Genomic DNA, 18,902 nt, shown 5'->3' with positions numbered 1-18,902 from the left:
CCCCGAGCTGAAGGCCTGCTAACCAGCAAAGAAGGGAAAGAAAAAGAATGAAAATACATCAAAGAAGCCCGCAGAACAGGTGGCTATCACAAGTGGGCCTTCATCAAATCTCCCAAAAGAGACCCCAGCAGGAGCTCCTCCTTGACAAAGAAGAGAACTATAAACAAACAATTTATTTGTTTGTTTGTTTGTTTGGTGATGCGTGTATAAGATAACAGATATAAGTACATACAAGATTATGAATAGATGAAATGGATGCGAATAAATGGGGTTGTTAGGACAGGGACGGTAAGCACGTTGGTGCGCTTATGCATGCCCCTTACAGACCTCTTGGGAATGGGGGGAGGTCAACAGTAGACAGTCTAAGGTTAAAGTTTTGGGGGTTTGGGGAAGAAAGCACAGTCAGGTAGAGCATTCCAGGCATTGACCACTCGGTTGCTGAAGTCGTATTTTCTGCAATCGAGTTTGGAGCGGTTTACCTTAAGTTTGTATCTATTGTATTTACCTTATTTCATTCTTTGACTAAGTGACTAAATTAGTGGACCAGAGAAATACATACTTGGGTTTTAGTAAAGCATTTGACAAAGTAGACCACAACCTATTTCTTGGTAAGCTAAAAAAAATGTGGGATAGACATTATCACCACCAGATGGATTTTTAACTGACAAATGTCAGTTTTAAAATAATCATGTCGCAATCTACTTTCTATGGAAAAAGAGACTTTTAATTGAACCATAACATAAGATAAAACTAATGAAGCAATTAAAACATTTACAATGAATAAGACCCCAGAACCCAATGGTATTTTTGCAGGATATTACATGACTCATTAAGAAATCCTGACTTGAAATCTTGAATTCAAGTAATGAATGAGATTCAACTAGCTGAAGAACTTCATTTCTTCACCTAGTTGAAGAGGCCTTCACTTCCTTAATTTATAAAGGGAGAGATTCCCTAACTCCCAATTCATAACCCTATTCGATCATGTTGATCAACTGGAAAGGGGATTCCTTAATTTGACATGTTGAATAGGTTGCATTTACTATGTGAAGATTGTTCACATTTTGCTCTGGGTAAGTTTGTATCATAGCCAACAGCTACACAGTGAATAAACCTACACACAGAGAGAGACACACAAACACACACACACACCTGCCTGGCTCAGCATTAATGTTCTGGAATAATCCATCCTTGATTATGGGCTATTTTTGGAAGATCAGTGGATCTAGGTTTGCCAGTTTTCCAGAAGATGGTCAGAAAAGTGTTCTAGAACAGTCCAGCCCAGTGGGTGGAGCAGAGAAAGTGTGAGCTGAGAATATGTTCACATAGCAAACTGAGAAAGTTCTCTGCTGCTTCATCCTAGTCTGTCAGCCACCCCACTAACCTATGGACTATTTTTTGAGAGATGCTTGAACAAAAACCTGGCAGAGCGGCTAGATCGGGCTCTTCACCGATGTAATCCAGCAGTTTGTTCTCACAGTGCACAAACAAGTGTGTAAGGAAGCCCACCAATCCCCCTGCTATTCCGATCACAGATGGTCTCATTTCATCAAGGCTAGTAATCATTGATCCCGGCGATTTCCATAATTCAGTTAAACCCGTTTTTCAAGCCAGCTAAACTGGGAGCCGGTACAACATTTCATAATAGTGAATTTGAAAGTTTAATTATGCATTGTGTAAAAAAAAAAAAGTCCTTGGCTGTCCTGATCCTCCCAGGATTCAATTTCACTGAACGGCCTTCTAGGTCTCGTCTTTTGGGAAAGAGAAAAATAGCTTCTAAGTGCCCATTTAATCCACATCATGTTCAATTCTGTATATTTCAATCATGTCTCCTTTCATTCGCCTCCTTTCGGGAGATGCTGCTCCAACCCCTTCGTCATCTTAGCTGTCCTCCTCTGAACTTTCTCTAGTTCTATTATCTATTTTTTTGAGGAGCAGCTACTAGAACTGCACATAATATTCCAGACCTGGTCATACCATTGATTCATATAAGAACATTATGATATTGCCATCTCTGTTTTCAGTGCCATTTCTTATTACTCCTAACACGTTGTTGTCCTTTTTTTTAACAGTAGATGCTGACCGTGTCAGCCCCTCCATTGATCTGTTGATCATTGCGCCAAGGTTTCTTTCCTCCATCAGTCATTGATAATTGATCCTGTTAATTTAGAATAGAATAGAATAGAATAACAGAGTTGGAAGGGACCTTGGCGGTCTTCTAGTCCAACCCCCTGCTTAGGGTTAGGGTTAGGGTAACTAACCCTAACCCTTTCCTACATGAAAGAAAAATCCCCATTCCCTCCCACTCCAGGGGAAGGATACTGCAAAATCTCCCTTCCCTCCCCACTCCAGAGGAAGGATACTGCAAAATCCCTATTTCTTCCTGATCAGCTGGAACTCAGGAAGCAGAGACTAGATGGTGGTGGGGCCAGCCAGAGGTGATATATATATTGGTTCTCCAAATTGGTCAGAACCTGCTGAATACCACCTCTTGTTCAGGTGAAACTTAAAATACTCATGAGATTAAGTTGATAGTCCACAATAAATTCTGGTGTGTCTGTGTGTGTGTGTGTGTTTGGTAAAAACAGCACTGGGTCCAGGGGTCCCTCACAACAAACTTTTCCTCTATAGCTTACTGTCTAATTAGTCTTTCTTATCCACTTACATTTTTGTATGGGTTTAGAGACAGACACCTTTTTGTAGACAATCATTTGTCAAGGATGGAGGAGATCTTCTGACTAGGGCAGGTAGTTGGACCAGAAGACCTCCAAGGTCAGAATATTGTAGGTATAAAAGATTTTAGAAAGAGCCACATAGTCCTACTCCACTCAGTATCAAGGATGCAGCTGTTGAGGTGGTTCATAGTATTAAGCACTGTATCTGGGGCTGCAGATAACTAGCAATCTGACTTGGTCTCTTCACACGTCATCCTTAGTGAAGCATGCAAACCAGCGCCTGCATTTCCTGTGTCGGATGAGGAGACCACATCTTTCTCCTTCTGTCCTGGCCACTTTTTACAGCAGCAAAATTGAGAGTGTTTAACACATTGCATCACTGTTTGATTTGGTGACAGCAGAGCCTCAGATAGAAAGTCAATATAGAGGGTGGTAAGGACAGTGGAGAAGATTATAGGAAGCTCGCGTCCCGTTATTCAGGATATTGCTTATAAGCACTCGGTGCTTAGAGCTTGAAGCATCATTAGAGACCCTACACGCCCACCCCACTGTATGTTTCTGTTGCTCTCCTCTGGGGGGAGGTTTCGAAGCATTTCTAGCAGGACTATCAGATTTTGTAACAACTTTGTTCCTTCGGCCATCCATCTGGTACACTTGCAAGATTCATTTTTCTTGCCATGTACGTCTATACATCTGAACTAGACTGTATTGTTTCTCTGTGTCATATATGTGGGCATATGCTTATTTATTTATTTATTTATTTTGTCATGTTTATGTAGTGTAGATTGGAGGTGGTGACTCTTTTGAGAGCTGCGTGCAATGGAATTTCATTTTAATGTATGCCGATTAGTGCACATTCAAAGTGACAATAAAGATTCTAATCTAAATCTAATCCAATCTTGATCTAACCCCAACAAAAGCTGCTTCACATGTTCTGGTCACATTTCAAGAAGGGTATCAGAGAGCTTGGAGAAAAGGGCAACCAAGATAAATAGGGGCTTGAACAGAGGATATAGCAATTGAGACTGCTTATCTTAGAAAAAAAAGCTTACTAGGAGATACTATTAAAATACAAAGGTAGACAGGTATGCAAGTTATATTTTTAATTCTCATTTTGCCCACTGTTCCTAATTGCACATTTTTGCTTAAAGGCAGCCTTTTTTTTTCTCCTGATTTCTCAAGGTAATGACTCAGCCAATTACTTTTTGTCCCTTGGCTGGGGCATATGGACACCTGAGTTTGATGGGATGGGATTGCTTCCTGCATAAAGACACAGAAGATCCATTTCACTGACTCGTGTGATAAAAGTTGTGAATTTCTCAAGGGCTCATCAGTGAATGGCCCTAATCTAATACATACTTGGCATAAACTTTGATCTTTTCTCCCGTGATTTCATAAAGGAGTTTCAGCTTCATTAATTCTGGGACACCCAAAGAGCAGAGCAAATAATTTTGGTGAACCCACCAGTGGCAAAGGGGGGGGGGGCAGAACTTACCTCCAAGGGTCATCCCTGCTTCGTAGCATTTTCTCAGGCGACAGGAGGGACAGTTTTTCCTTCGGAATTTATCAATGGTGCAGTCATTTCGGCTGGCACAGAGATACTTTTGTTTACCTTTAAAAAGATACAGTAAAATTTGACATTAATAGATGGGGGGGGCAGGGTGACTTTATTGCAATTAAAAACACAAATACATGAATGCATCAATAAATAATATCAGACTTGAGGGGTTTGATCAAGGGAAGCAAAAATAATGGGAGTGATGAATGATGTGCCTACCCACCGTTTCTGTATGTTTATTTATTTTTATTTTATTTATTTTGTCAAGCATGCATAAGGTAACAGATATAAGTATAAACACCATCATGAATACAGGAAATGGGTACGAATAAGTGGGGACAGTAGGACAGGGATGGTAGGCACATTGGTGCGCTTATGCACGCCCCTTACAGACCTCTTAGGAATGGGGTGAGGTCCACAGTAGACAGTCTAAGGTTAAAGTTTTGGGGGTTTGGGGAAGAAAGCACAGAGTCAGCTAGAGCATTCCAGGCATTGACCACTCGGTTGCTGAAGTCGTATTTTCTGCAATCGAGTTTGGAGCAGTTTACTTTGAGTTTGTATCAATTGTGTGCTCGTGTAGTGTTGCGGTCAGTGACGTGCAGTCAGGTGAGGCAGGGGAGGCACAGCCTCACCACTGTGATCATGAAAAGAAAAGAAAATGTAAAGGGAAAAAGGCGAGAGCTGAGGTCAGACTGAGCTACTTGCTGCCTGAGCCTGCCTCACCATGGATGACTGCTTAACTGTTTTAAAAAGCCTCTAAAAAAGCGCCCTCTACTATGAGGCAGGAGAACTGCATGCCTCCTCTAGTCTAGGAGTTTTATGATCACTCGAGCAGAGTTAAGCAAGGGTTAAAAGCGTAAAAATTCCTGACTTAGGGGAGGCACGCAGTTCTCTGCCTCATGGTAGAGGACGCTCGTTTGGGCAGGGCTTCTTCAGAGGACCCGAGGCAAGAGCAGAGTTGAAATCCTCTCTGAAACAGCTGGAAAAGGTATGTGTGGGTCGGAGGGAGGGGGAGGAATTCAAACTTCATCCTCCTGGTGCGGGGCTTTGGGCAAAGGCTGGAGGGAAGGACTCTGGCTCGCTTGTGCTCTCCCTTGCAGGCAGAGCCACGTTGCCTTTTCAAACCTGTAATCAGTGAGGGTGGGCTGGATCCTTCCAGGGTGGGGGGAAAGTGTGTGTGCTCCAGTATGGCTCTTTGACTGGCTTCCTGCCTCCCCCTCACACACTTTGTGTGTGTGTGTGTGTTTGTTTGTTTGAGAGAGAGTGAATGAGAGAGAGGGAAGGGGGTAGGAGAGATAGTCCAATCCAACGTGTGTGTGTGTGTGTGTGTGTGTGTGTGTGTGTGTGTGTTTTTGAGAGGGGGGAGGGAGGGAGAGAGGGAGGAAGGAGGGGAAGGGAGAAGAAAAAGAAAGAAGTAAACTTCTTTCACAAAGGAGAAAAAGAAATGCTGTCCCTTAAAATCGGAACTGAGCATGCCTGGCTGTGGAATTCTGGGAGTTGAAGTCCACAAGCCTAAAAAAATCGCTGCCTCACCAGACATAAACCTCACCGCACGTCACTGGTTGCAGTTGAAGCTGAAGTAGTCATTGACAGGTAGGACATTGTAGCAGATAATTTTGTGTGCTATGCTTAGGTCAGACCGAAGGTGGCGTAATTCTAAATTGTCTAAGCCCAAAATTTCAAGCCTGGTGGCATAAGGGATTCTGTTGCGAGCAGAGGAGTGGAGGACTCTTCTCGTGAAATTTCTCTGGACTCGCTCGATTGTATTAATCTCTTATATACAGTGCAGATCCCAGACAGACGAGCTGTATTCGAGGATTGGTCTAGCACAGTGGTGGGCAACCCGCGGCTCGCGAGCCACATGCGGCTCTTTACACCCTTTAATGCGGCTCTTCTGTGTGCCGGGTGCCCGCTCCCCTCCCTCCTCTCGGGCTTCGGAGGGAAGCTTCTGCAAAAGCCCGGGCGAGTGACAACCAATTTTGGTCCTATGACTGCAGAATGCTGCAAAATACCATAAATGCAGGCCAGTTGTTGAGTGTTTCAAATGTGATTGGAACACTCAACAAGGTGACCACAGTGTGTGTGTGTCTGTGTGAGTGAGACAGACAGACAGAGAGAGGAACAGAGAGAGGGAGTGAGGGAGGGAATCAGAGAGAGACTGACAGACAGACAGACACACACACACAGACAGAGAGAGACAGAGAGGGGGAGGGAGGGAGAGAAAGATAGACAGACAGACAGAGAGACACACACAGAGTGAGTGATTAAGTGAATGAGTGACAGACAGACACACCCACATACACAGAGTGACAGAGAGAGAGGAAGGGAGGGGAGAGAGACAGAGGGAGAGACAGAGACAGACACAAACACACAGAGTGAGTGAGTGAGAGACAGACAGACACACACACACACACAGAGTGACAGAGATGGGGGAGGGAGGGAGAGAGAGAGACAAAGAGCCAGAGAGAGAGAGAGAAAGAAAAAGAAAAAAAGAAAGAAAGTGGGAGAGAGAGATGAAATTAAAAACAACAACATACAAACCTGACTTACTCAAACTATCCAAGGAAATGCAAGGCCAATGTTCACATTAGTGGTTGTGACTTTGTCAGTCAATGTCAGGATGTAATTTTCTCTACATTGTAAGGCAAATTTTACGGAATTTAACGTTATCGATAAATAATATCGTTCTAAAGTTTTTGTTTTATTAGTTGTGTTATTTGTATCCTCCCGACCTATGTGGATACTTGCATGCAGAATATTCTCAATAAAAACTTATTGAAACTAAAAACAGTGTACCATCCTATGTATTTTCGGTTTTAAAAATGTGGCTCTCAAAGTAAATTTCAATCGTGGTTTTGGCGAGATTTGGCTCAGTTGAAAAAAAAGGTTGCCCACCACTGGTCTAGCAAATGTTTTGTATGCTCTGGTTAGTTGTACAATGTTATCAGAGAAGAAACTACACAGGATTAGGTTAACAACTCTTAATGCCTTTTTGGCAATGCTGTTGCAGTGAGCTGCTCTGGCACTTAGATCATTAGAGGTTATTACTCCAGGGTCCTTGACAGAGTGAGGGTTGTCTACAAGGTCCTGTCCACCCAGCTTGTATTTGGTGTTCTGATTTTTTTTTCCAATATGTAAGACAGAGCATTTGTTGGTTGAGATTTGGAGCTGCCAATTGTTTGACCATTCTGATACATAGCCAAGGTCTCTATGTAGGGCAGCAGCATTGTCAGAGGTGTTGACTAGTTTTGCATCATCAGCAAAGAGAACACAGTTGCTTATGATATGATCGCAAAGATTGTTTATGTAAAGTATAAAAAGTGGGGGTCATAATACACTGCAGCTGAACACTGGAGAAGGTGCACCTACGCAATGTCTCTACCCCAAAGATCCCCCGGGCAGAGGCACATCAGAAGCAGGCCAAATTCCAGCTGCTAAGCAAAGGCTGGAAACCAGATGTTTGGGCTGCCACACCCCAGCTTCTGTTGGGAGAACGTGACTCATTGCTAGGCCTGAAGGAAGAGGCTCAGCAGGCCTTACCAACTCTGTACCCAGCAGACGAACAAATCCAACAAGCGATAGAAGGGCTCAAAATATCCTTACAATGAATCTCGGCTAGGAAAAATCAAAATTTAGAATCGCTCTTATTTGGGGGAAATATTCTGATCTAGGCTTCCTGAGACAGTAAAAAGCATATGCTTTGTGCCAAAAGCCCTCTTTTTATTTCAACGGCTGTGAATTATGTTCATTCACAGCCCATAATGAGTCACAAATAGTTTGTGAAGAGTCCGAAAGAAGTCTGCCAAAGTCTTTTGGGATAAGGCTGATAAGCACCACTTTTATCTCTCTTGAAATGTGTCAAAGATCTAATTGCCAATTAGTTTTGCAAGGCCACACGGAGCACAGAGTCAAAACGGAGCTTCAGAATTTAAACTGACCAGAATGAACAAACTTGCTTCCTGCAAAGGCTCATATGTCTTTGTTCCTCTTTTATGTCTTATGGGAGGGGCCAATCATCTCCAAGCCTTACTCCCGAGTTGTCCCTTTTGTCTTAACTGTTCTTGCCTTCTGGCAGCTCTGCGCATGCGCGCACTGGGAACAGGCTTCCCCTGTTCTTCTGTCTCGCTGATGTCTGACTCTGGAGGCTCTGGAGGCCTCCCAGATGGCCCTGCCTCCCCTCTCTGCCTCCTAAGCAGAGCCCTCATCAGAGCCTTCCCCAGACTCCAGGACTGAGCCATCTTCCTCCCCAACCTCCTCACTGTCTGACTCTGTTGCCAGCTCCACAGGCTGCCAGCTAACAACAACAGGAAGACTAAATAGAATATTAACTTCCACCTTCCCGAGAAGAGTATTGCCAATTTAGGTGACATTATCTATCTGGCTGGGTTAGGGACACAGACTATTCATAAACATCCAGGTGGCATGGGAAACCAGTGCTCAGCATGAGCATAAACATTACCAGCTTTGGTAAGATTACTTTAGCATGTCTTGTCACAGAGGCAGCCCCAAAATGGTGGTCTTGAATTTTGGGCACTTCCCATGACTCCTGCCCCTCTCTCAGTAGGATCCAGGTGTTTCTTTCTCCTTTAATCCTCATCTTAACATTCCAGCTGGAAAGAGATCCCTTGGGCTAGGATGTCCTGGGCAGTACAGTTCTCTGAATTAACAGGTAATCCCCCCCCCCCTCCTACTCTGACATGAAGGATACAATCACAAGGATGTATTCAGTTCTGTTATTGGTGCACCATCACAACTTCAGAAAAGCACAGCTCTGAAACCGCCTTACTAATGCACCCATCAGCATAGTCATATTCCTAAGCTGCCTCTTGCAAAATTCAAGGCAGCCTTGGGGTGTAAAAAGAATATAGTACGAAAACGGCAGATTTTTTTTTAAAAAAAAAAACATTATTTTAAGTTATGGAGGACTAGAGGAGAAAATAGGTGCAGAGAAATGTGGACCAAGATAGAATGCTAAGTGGAAGCAAGGCAATAACAGCATTCCTATATGGGTGGAAGTTCAAACAGGATAGGAGGAGGGCAAAGGAGCCAATTGAGGGAGCAAGAAAGAAAAGAAGTAAGTACATATTGGCTTGAAAGTATTTGGAGATCATCTAGTCCAGGGATGGCTAAACTTTTTCTTGTTGGGTGCCAAAAACGAACTTCTGGAGGCTTTCCTGAAGCCTGGGGAGGGTGAAAACGGCCTCCCCCAATCCTCCGGAAGGCTGAAAATCAGCTGGCTGGCATGCGCGTGCACGCTGGAGCTGACAGTTCACGTGCCGGCAGATATGGCTCTGCATGCCACCTGTGGCACGCGTGCCATAGGTTCGCCATCACAGATCAAGTCTAACCGTCTATTTGATGTAAGGGATAATGGATTATCAAGCATTCTCAACCAAGTGCAGCCGTTCAGGCCATCTCCACAACAAGCGATGGCTGGGTTTTATCACTGACGGGTTGCATTGTCAAAGGAATTTGCAGCCAAAAAGCTGCGTTTCTGTGATTTCTGCTCAGAGGCGATATTCCTGGTCCTCACCCTGGGCAACAGCCCTTGAAATAGGTGTGGCAGGGCCTCTCAATCTTTTCTTCTCCAGGTTAAGCATACTTTCCCTTTTCTCGACCGCTGCTCTGCTTATCCTCTGGTGTGGCCCAATGCGTGAGAACCCTTTCCAGGCTGATCCTCTGCCTTCAACCAATGTTTTATGTAGGCTTGTTTGCAAAATGGCAATGGACCATTTGCGCCACGTGTTAACAGCTCATCGATAAGAGTAAACCCGGCAAACCTTTTGCACTTACCTAAATTAAAGACATACTAGGTTGCGGCATTCGACAACGGTCTATTAAATGGTAACTCTCTAAATCGGTCCTGTAGAACTATTGTTAGAATTCCAGTTGGGTCAAAAAGGCAACTCCATTCCAGTTCTCTTCTGTCCCAGTTCTAAGTGATTTCCGAGTGAGACGCATGGTGGCAATTATCTCTTTAGGGATAAAGAGGGCTTTTTAGGGCTTTAGACAGGAGAGCTATCAGTTTTATATAAAAAAGAAAGAGGAGGCATGCTCTTTCTTTTTTATATGCTGATTGCTTATCTTGGGTCTTTTGTGTTCTTATTATTACTTTTAGGTAAAGGTTTCCCTCGGAGATATATGCTAGTCATTCCCGGCTCTAGGGGGCAGTGCTCATCTCTATTTCAAATTTTGAAGAGCCAGCGCTGTCTGTAGACATCTTCATGGTCATGTAGCCGGCATGACTCAATGCCGAAGGCACACAGAACGCTGTTACCTTCCCATCAAAGGTGGTTCCTATTTTTCTACTTGCATTTTTACGAGCTTTCAAACTGCTACGTTGGCAGAAGCTAGGACAAGTAACGGGAGCTCACTCCGTTACGCGGCGCTAGGGATTCGAACTGCCAAACTGCCAAACTTTCTGATCGACAAGCTCAGCGTCTTAGCCACTGAACCACTTTGTCCCTATTATTACTTTTACATAATGGCAAAAACTGATTTTGCAGCACATTGGTGCTTTATCTTTTGTAACAATTTCCCGCATTGCTCTGTTATTCTGCCACAGACAAACTATAGAATCTTATGGCAGCTCAAGGTTTATGGTGTAAACAGGATGAGAAACAGCTGACAATCAGTCACCTCAAAATCTCTCCAGAGGGGATCTCCCCTATGTTTCTATACTTCCTATCATTTATTTATCTTGTATGGTAAACAAAACAAAATCCAAATTATAGAACAATTCAAAATAATTTCACAGTGTCAGTTAAAATATTTGTTTAGCCTTCCAAAATAGACCTTCTAAAAGTCCACCAAAGACTCTGGTCCTCCCCAATCAGCTGAGATAAACACTTTCCAAAGCTCAGTAAGAAGTAAAAAGAAGTAAAAAAGAAGACGTTTTTAAGAGAAATCAAATATGCTTGTTACTCAGCTACCTCCCTAAAGGAGATCTGTATAATACCAAGTTACTTTTGGAGAACAACCAATGGCCTTTGTCGCCAAAGCTTTATGCTGAAATTAATGTGTGGCCTTTTAAGATGCCAAACTATACTTCATTAGACAAATGGGCAGAGAAAAAGAAAAGATCTCATTTGTTCCTGGACACATGGCCTCTAAAAAGCCCTCTGCTCCGTGCTCCATCCCGGGAGACTTTTGAGAAGATTGGAGAGCCATTTGTCCGGAATGGCACAGGGGCTCCTGGCTCAAGCAGAGCATTGGCCTAGAACAGTGATGTACCCAAACTGGAATGCGCATGCATGCGCATGCATGTTCGCACACCAGAGCACCAGAAAGCCAAAGACTAGTTGGCTGGTGTGTGCATGCCTGTTTTGGGGCTGTTTTAGGCCATTTTGGGGCTGTTTTCAGTATGGTTTTGGGCTGTTTTCAGGCCATTTTTGAACCATTTCCGGGCCATTTTTCAGCACAAAAAGCAGCCTGTTTTTTAAACCAGAAGAGCAGCTGGCAATGGAATGCATGCCCACAGAGAGGGCTCTGTCTTCCACCTCTGGCACATGTGCCATAAGTTCGCCACCATGAGTCTACAAGGTCTACAAGCTTCTTTCCAAACTCTGTCATTATGTATTCTATTCCGGCTGCTTCTTTATCTCCCTTTCCTTGGATGGCAAGTCTTAGCTGCTTTGAGAGTTGTGCATCATTCAAGCAATGCAGCTTGTACCTCTTGGTACCCCTACTCTTCCTCTTGGAGAGTAACATTGCCTGGGGGGAAAAAGTGAAAGAGGTGAGACTGGCCAAAGGTTCTCTGCCAAGGAAAAGTTCCTGGGGAAAGGAAGAGGAGGAGGAGGAGGGAAGGGCTGCTAGAGACAAAGGGAACAATCAGGAATGCCTACGCAGCCAAGAAATTTGGTCACTTTGACAAAAAGAAAAGAAGAAGCAGTGTGCATATTCTTATCTCCATCTGTAACTAACAAAGATACGACGAGATAATTTAATAACTGGGAAAGAAGGATTTTTTAAAAACTGCCCCGGGCCACAAGTTCAAAGGCTGAACTCATGCAGAAGTGTTGCATTAAAGAAAAGAGAGGAGGAGGAGAGTTGGGTTTCATCAGGAGCTACTTGGAGGAAACATGAAAGTGCCCAGGAACAAACAGCACGAAAAACCCTGCAACCTCAGGAGACAGGAGGAACAAAGTTTGTGAAAATCATCAGGGAGGAAAAAGAACGAGGAGAGAGCTGGTGGGAAGGAGACAAAAAATCAGGGGTACCGTGGAAGGTGGAATCAGGGGGCTTGGGAGAAAAATGTGGGGGACTTGTCAGTATGACTCATTCTTTCTGAGCTTAAAACTCTCCGAAAGAAAGGCCCCATTTGCACCACTCAGGTGACAACCTCCAAGTGGCCTCAACGACCCTCTAAAAGCATGCAAATGACCAGCTGTCTGCAAGGAATATAAATCCTTCCATTCCCCACAATCCAACCACAGCTGAAGAAGCTTTTTGGATGGGAAGTGAAATGTCTTCAAAGACAATCCAGAAAGTCCAGTTGCCTCTTGAAACAGCACCTTTGGGACAACCATGACCTGGACGACTGACAATCTCCATAGACACTTCCTGAGGAAGGAAAGAGACTGCAAAGAAGATGGGAAAGGAGAGAAGTAGGAAGGAAATAAATGAGAGGAAAGGAAGTAAGATTGGGAAAAGTCTAGGAAGAAAGTTAGGGGTTCAAGAGGCTGCCCTTGAAACCATTTGGGGCAAAATGCAGCAGCATTTATATCAGCTTCTGGTAGAGCCCAAGTAACACCCCTGCACTACAAGTTATATTGAGTACCAGTGTTTCTCCAGGCCCAATTCAAATAGCTGGTGTTGACCTTAAAAGCTCTCCTAAGCTAAGGCTGCATTACTATTACTATTAATCTTCTCATCGTTCTTATCACCCATCTCCTCCCACTTATGCCTGCAGGACTGTAACTTTGTTGCTTATATCCTTACGATTGATATTGATATTGGTTGTTTCCTGATTGTACCCTATGACTCTCATTAAGTGCTGCACCTTATGATTCTTGACCAACGTATCTTGTCTTTTTTATGTACACTGAGAGCTCATGCACCAAAGACAAATTCCTTGTGTGTCCAATCGCATTTGGCCAAGAAAGAATTCTATTCTACTCTAAAAATTCTATTCCATGGCATGGGACGGAAGTATCTGATGGATCGCCCTCCCCTCAATTCATGACTGCCCATCCGACCAGATCTGACAGAATGGGCCTCTTCTGACAGGTTCCTTCATCTAAGGAGCTCCATTGAGTGAGTCCTGGGTGGAAGGCCATTTCCACTGGGATTCTACACTGTGGAATCTCTTCCCTGCTAGACTGAGGATGGCCTCATGGCTTCTATAATAAAAATTTTATTGGTTTTTCAACATTTATAGGGAAAAGGGTAAATGGACAGGTATACAAATTTTGGCAGTTGCAAAATGTGACAGGCGCCCCTCCCTCCATACTCATAGTATACATTTATATATAATGCATTGGTATATAATTGATTACAATCAGCATAATAGTTCTATTACTAAATTCAATCAGATTAGACATTACAGTATAAAATCCAGATATAATTCCATTATCACTTTTGGTCAGTTTATAATAATATAATTTTCTTGTTTATTTTTGTGATCTGAGTCTTCTTGCTATTGCCCCATCTCCCTCCACTGGCAGAGCTCTGGCCCCTCCCGTGTCCTGCGTGTCCGTTGTAGTGTCTCGTGTTTTTTCTAGGAGTATTTTGTTTTTTTCCATAAAGGCCTGCGCCTCTATGGGGAATTGATTCTGATTCTTGTCTCCTCCCAGAATATCAGCATACCTTCAGGCATCAACCATCTAAACCACACCCCTTTCTGGTATAATTTATTCACTAATTGCGAATAATTCTTCCTTTTTTCTCTAATCTTCTTAGGGATCTGCTTCAGAATGGTTATCTCCCTATCATGGTATGTCAATGCTTGCCCCCTTTGTACACCCAGAATTTCATCTCTTGTGCTTTTTCTAAGAAATTTAATGTAAACCTCCCTGGGTACATTGTGTGTTCTAGCATAAGCTGAGTACCTCATGGCTTCTAAGCGTTGAAGGTCCCTCAAGGCACGGTTATGCTAGCAGGCCTGGGGACCCAGAGGACAGTCAACTGATACGGTGGCTCCTGTAACTATCAATATCTCTCTGCCTAATATTCCTGTTTAACCTCTTTTAGTTTCCAATGTTTTCAATATTTGTTAATGATAATAAATGTGAAATTTATTTAGTTTTCTTGTACGCTCCTCAGAGCCTCTTGCTCGTGAAATGGGAGGCTCTATAAATTAGACAGATAAATAAAGTGGGCCAGGAGAGCAAATAATTAAGTGAAGGAAAAAGAGAGAGGCCAGTAGCAGAAATGAGGGGGAGACACATACATAACAGTGCAAGAAGCAAAGTGGAAGCTTTCATTTGCAATCATCATTTTGAGAGGCAAGTCTGGTGAGATATGACATATCTGATTACCTTTCTTAACCAGAATTGCACCACACAGCCTTTTAATTAAGCTAGCAATTATTATTTTCAAGTAGCCCACAACATATTAGCACACTGACTTTGGTGGCATGAGAAACAACATCATCACCAAAACTCCCATCAACCGGATTGCCCCAGAACAACTTCTGTTTGGCAACTTGCTCTTTTCCAGCTGGCTGGCTCAGCTCCATCACAGGTATGGTAACCACTAAAGACTAATCTACGATCTCTTTGCTGAAATCTACTTCGTTATCCATATCCCCAACATTCTCACATAAAGTTTCATTAAATAGAAAGCATTTGGCAGTTGAATGCCGAATGCCTGGGGACAATATGTACACAACCTAGTATCTTTGTTGGCAACAACATGGAGGCTATTTTATTTTGTGATTTCCCAATCAGGCCTACTAGGAGGCCTGGACTTCCCCGTGGTCTTTCATCCAAGGACTATGAGGCTCAAGATAACTTGATTTCTTAGGCCAGGCACCTAACGAATGAGAAGCCCAAAAACCGAGATTGTTTTCACGTCACATCCAAATTTTACTGTGGCATGCTTGAATCCAAATGAACTTCACCTCTTTAGCTCTTTCCTCCACTTTCTGTTTGATAATGGACAAGTTTTCCTGAATTAACCCCATCACACATCAGTGTTTTGAAGCTTTCTCCAAGAATTTCCGGGAAAAGCTCCAGGTTTGTTTTTTTTCCAAAGCCCCCTCCCCCTCCCAGGAATCTTCCTTGCCAGTTAATCCTGTTAAACTCCTTTTGTGCACAGAAGGAATCGGCTTCAGGATGAGATGGTTGCAGAAAGCAGCCAAAATTAGAAAAGATTCTTTAATTGAACAATTAAAATGATCTGACCAAGATATGGCACAAATGTGCAACTTGGTTTTATTGTGTGTGTGTTTTTTTTTTGTGGTCACCACTTTTAAAGTCCCAGGCAGGAATAATTCCCATGACAAGAGGATTCATACCACCACCACCACCCCGCTTCAATAAATTGTGCTGATAGGCAGAAACCGTGAAGACTGGATCCCAAAATGTCTGGATATATTGAAGCTTAAAACAATTCACACACAGAGAGAGACAAAATTTAATAAATGTAATCCCTTCATTTAATTGGCTCAACCTTTTCAACCTCTCCAATAAGGCACACATTAAAAAGCACCTCTTTGACGAACCAGCTCAAGAGAAAGGCCTACGCCAAGGGTGTCCAAACTTGGGAACTTTGAGACTTGTGGACTTCAACTCCCAGAATTCCCCAGCCAGCATGGGAGTTAAGAATCCACAAGTCTTAAAGTTCCCAAGTTTGGACACCCCTGGCCTACGCCTTCATGGGCTGCATAGGACTTGCTTTTCATTTGCTATCGTGAATGAATATCCATTTCCTGCAAAAGCTGGGATGGCTGGTGGCCCCCCAAGCCACAGGGTGGTCTCTCCTTGAACAGCCCACTGCTTACCGTGGGAGCCAGAGTCCAATCCCAGGGCCTCATGTGTCAAGCTACAATGGGAACAATCCCTCTGCTTTCCAAGTTCTCGTGCCGGCTTTTCAGGAGAAGCCATTACAAAGAGGTGCAAGCAGCTGTCTCCTAGGCAACGAATGAGTCCAGAGTAAGAAAGCCCCCCCCCACATCCTCCAGGCATTACACATCTGTGCCCTTTCTTTGACATGATGGACGCTCCTTAACGAAATCACATCAACAACCTGTAATGAAGGCCTTGAAAGTCATTAGACTCTCTTTTTTTCCTCACAATAACGCTCTCCCTCTCTCAGGATGCCTGGCATGACGTTGGGGCACAGGGCTGAAAAACAACCACATTGAAAAAAAGATACAAAACAACTCCACAGCCTTGCAATTTACCTTATTAGTACTTGTGATAACACCCAAGAACCTGTGCTTCTCAAGTGCCCTAAGGTGAAATTTCGCCAAGATCTTTTAACACAACCAGTTCTCAGTAGCACTTCCTCTTATCCATCATCCCCAGAGACCTGCCATTCCCATTGCCAGCTGAAAAGCTGTTTTTCTGGATAAGATTGTAGAGGAAAAAAGCAGAAGTCCCAGTAATGTGAAAACTCTGAACTTCCTCACTGGAGTAGGAATGCATGAACAGGCTTAGAAGTCCCTACTCAATGGTTTCGTATTATGTTACAACTGCCCCATTGGTGTTCTGCAGAGATGTTGGACTAGTAACCAGTGGTGAAATGCACATTTTTTTTTTACTACTGGTTCTGTGGGGGTGGCTTGGTGGGCGTGGCAGAGGAAGGATACTGCAAAATCTCCATTCCCACCCCACTCCAGGAGAAGGATACTGTAAAATCTCAATTCCCTCCCCACTCCAGGGGAAGGAAATAGCAAAATCTCCATTCCCTCCCCACTTCAGGGGAAGGATGCTGCAAAATCTCCATTCCCACTCCACTCCACGGGAAGGATACTGCAAAATCTCCATTCCCACCCCACTCCAGGAGAAGGATACTGCAAAATCTCCATTCCCTCCCCACTCCAGGAGAAAGATACTGTAAAATCTCCATTCCCTCCCCACTCCAGGGGAAGGAAATCGCAAAATCTCCATTCCCTCCCCATTCCAGGGGAAGGATACTGTAAAATCTCCATTCCCACCCCACTCCAGGGGAAGGATACTGCAAAATCTCCATTCCCACCCCACTCCAGGAGAAGGATACTGTAAAATCTCCATTCCCTCCCCACTCCAGGGGAAGAATACTGCAAAATCTCCATTCCCACCCCACTCCAGGAGAAGGATACTGTAAAATCTCCATTCCCTCCCCACTCCAGGAGAAGGATACTGTAAAATCTCCATTCCCTCCCCACTCCAGGAGAAAGATACTGTAAAATCTCCATTCCCTCCCCACTCCAGGGGAAGGAAATCGCAAAATCTCCATTCCCTCCCCATTCCAGGGGAAGGATACTGCAAAATCTCCATTCCCACCCCACTCCAGGGGAAGAATACTGCAAAATCTCCATTCCCACCCCACTCCAGGAGAAGGATACTGTAAAATCTCCATTCCCTCCCCACTCCAGGAGAAGGATACTGTAAAATCTCCATTCCCTCCCCACTCCAGGGGAAGGAAATCGCAAAATCTCCATTCCCACTCCACTCCAGGGGAGGGAAATCGCAAAATCTCCATTCCCTCCCCACTCCAGGGGAAGGATACTGCAAAATCTCCATTCCCACCCCACTCCAGGAGAAGGATACTGTAAAATCTCCATTCCCTCCCCACTCCAGGGGAAGGAAATAGCAAAATCTCCATTCCCTCCCCACTCCAGGGGAAGGATACTGCAAAATCTCCATTTCCACTCCACTCCAGGGGAAGGATACTGCAAAATCTCCATTCCCACCCCACTCCAGGAGAGGGATACTGCAAAATCTCCATTCCCTCCCCACTCCAAGAGAAGGATACTGTAAAATCTCCATTCCCTCCCCACTCCAGGGGAAGGAAATCGCAAAATCTCCATTCCCTCCCCATTCCAGGGGAAGGATACTGCAAAATCTCCATTCCCACCCCACTCCAGGGGAAGGATACTGCAAAATCTCCATTCCCACCCCACTCCAGGAGAAGGATACTGTAAAATCTCCATTCCCTCCCCACTCCAGGGAAAGGATAGTGCAAAATCTCCACTCCCTCCCCACTCCAGGGGAAGGATACTGCAAAATCTCCATTCCCAACCCACTCCAGGGGAAGGATACTGCAAAATCTCCATTCCCACCCCACTCCAGGAGAAGGAAATCGCAAAATCTCCATTCCCTCCCCACTCCAGGGTAAGGAAACTGCAAAATCTCCATTCCCTCCCCACTCCAGGGGAAGGATACTGCAAAATCTCCATTCCCACCCCACTCCAGGGGAAGGAAACCGCAAAATCTCCATTCCCTCCCCATTCCAGGAGTTCCCCTGTATACTCCTTAAAGCCTCTTCAACAATTACTGCAGTAGATAAGCAGGTGGGATCGATCCACACTTTATGTGGCAAAACACAGCAACCCTATATTTGTCAACTGGCTCTCTTTTCAGTCAAAACATTTCAGCTGAGCCTGAGAACATGTCTCCTGTCGTTCACTTTTCCATCCTTCCTATAATCAACAATCTCAGCCCACCCCAATTCAAACTTCCTACTGCTTTGTTTGAAAATTTTATTACCACATCAACGCTTTCTATTCAGGCTGTCAGACT

The 18,902-nt window shown here is 44.1% G+C and overlaps 1 protein-coding gene across 1 annotated transcript in view; it reads right to left on the bottom strand.

Moving 5' to 3' along the window:
* AR (androgen receptor) overlaps positions 1–18,902 on the bottom strand; it is a 186,027-nt gene that overhangs the window by 63,339 nt on the left and 103,786 nt on the right. The window contains exon 3 of the mRNA XM_081963987.1: positions 4,171–4,287. Within this exon, the coding sequence (XP_081820113.1) occupies positions 4,171–4,287 (117 nt within the window). The remainder of the gene's footprint in view (positions 1–4,170; positions 4,288–18,902) is intronic.

This window comes from Natrix helvetica (genome assembly GCF_964273705.1).
Source record: "Natrix helvetica genome assembly, chromosome: 11".
Lineage (NCBI taxonomy): Eukaryota > Metazoa > Chordata > Lepidosauria > Squamata > Natricidae > Natrix > Natrix helvetica.
Note: the sequence above shows the minus strand (reverse complement) of the source record. Positions and strands in the feature narration are given on the sequence as shown.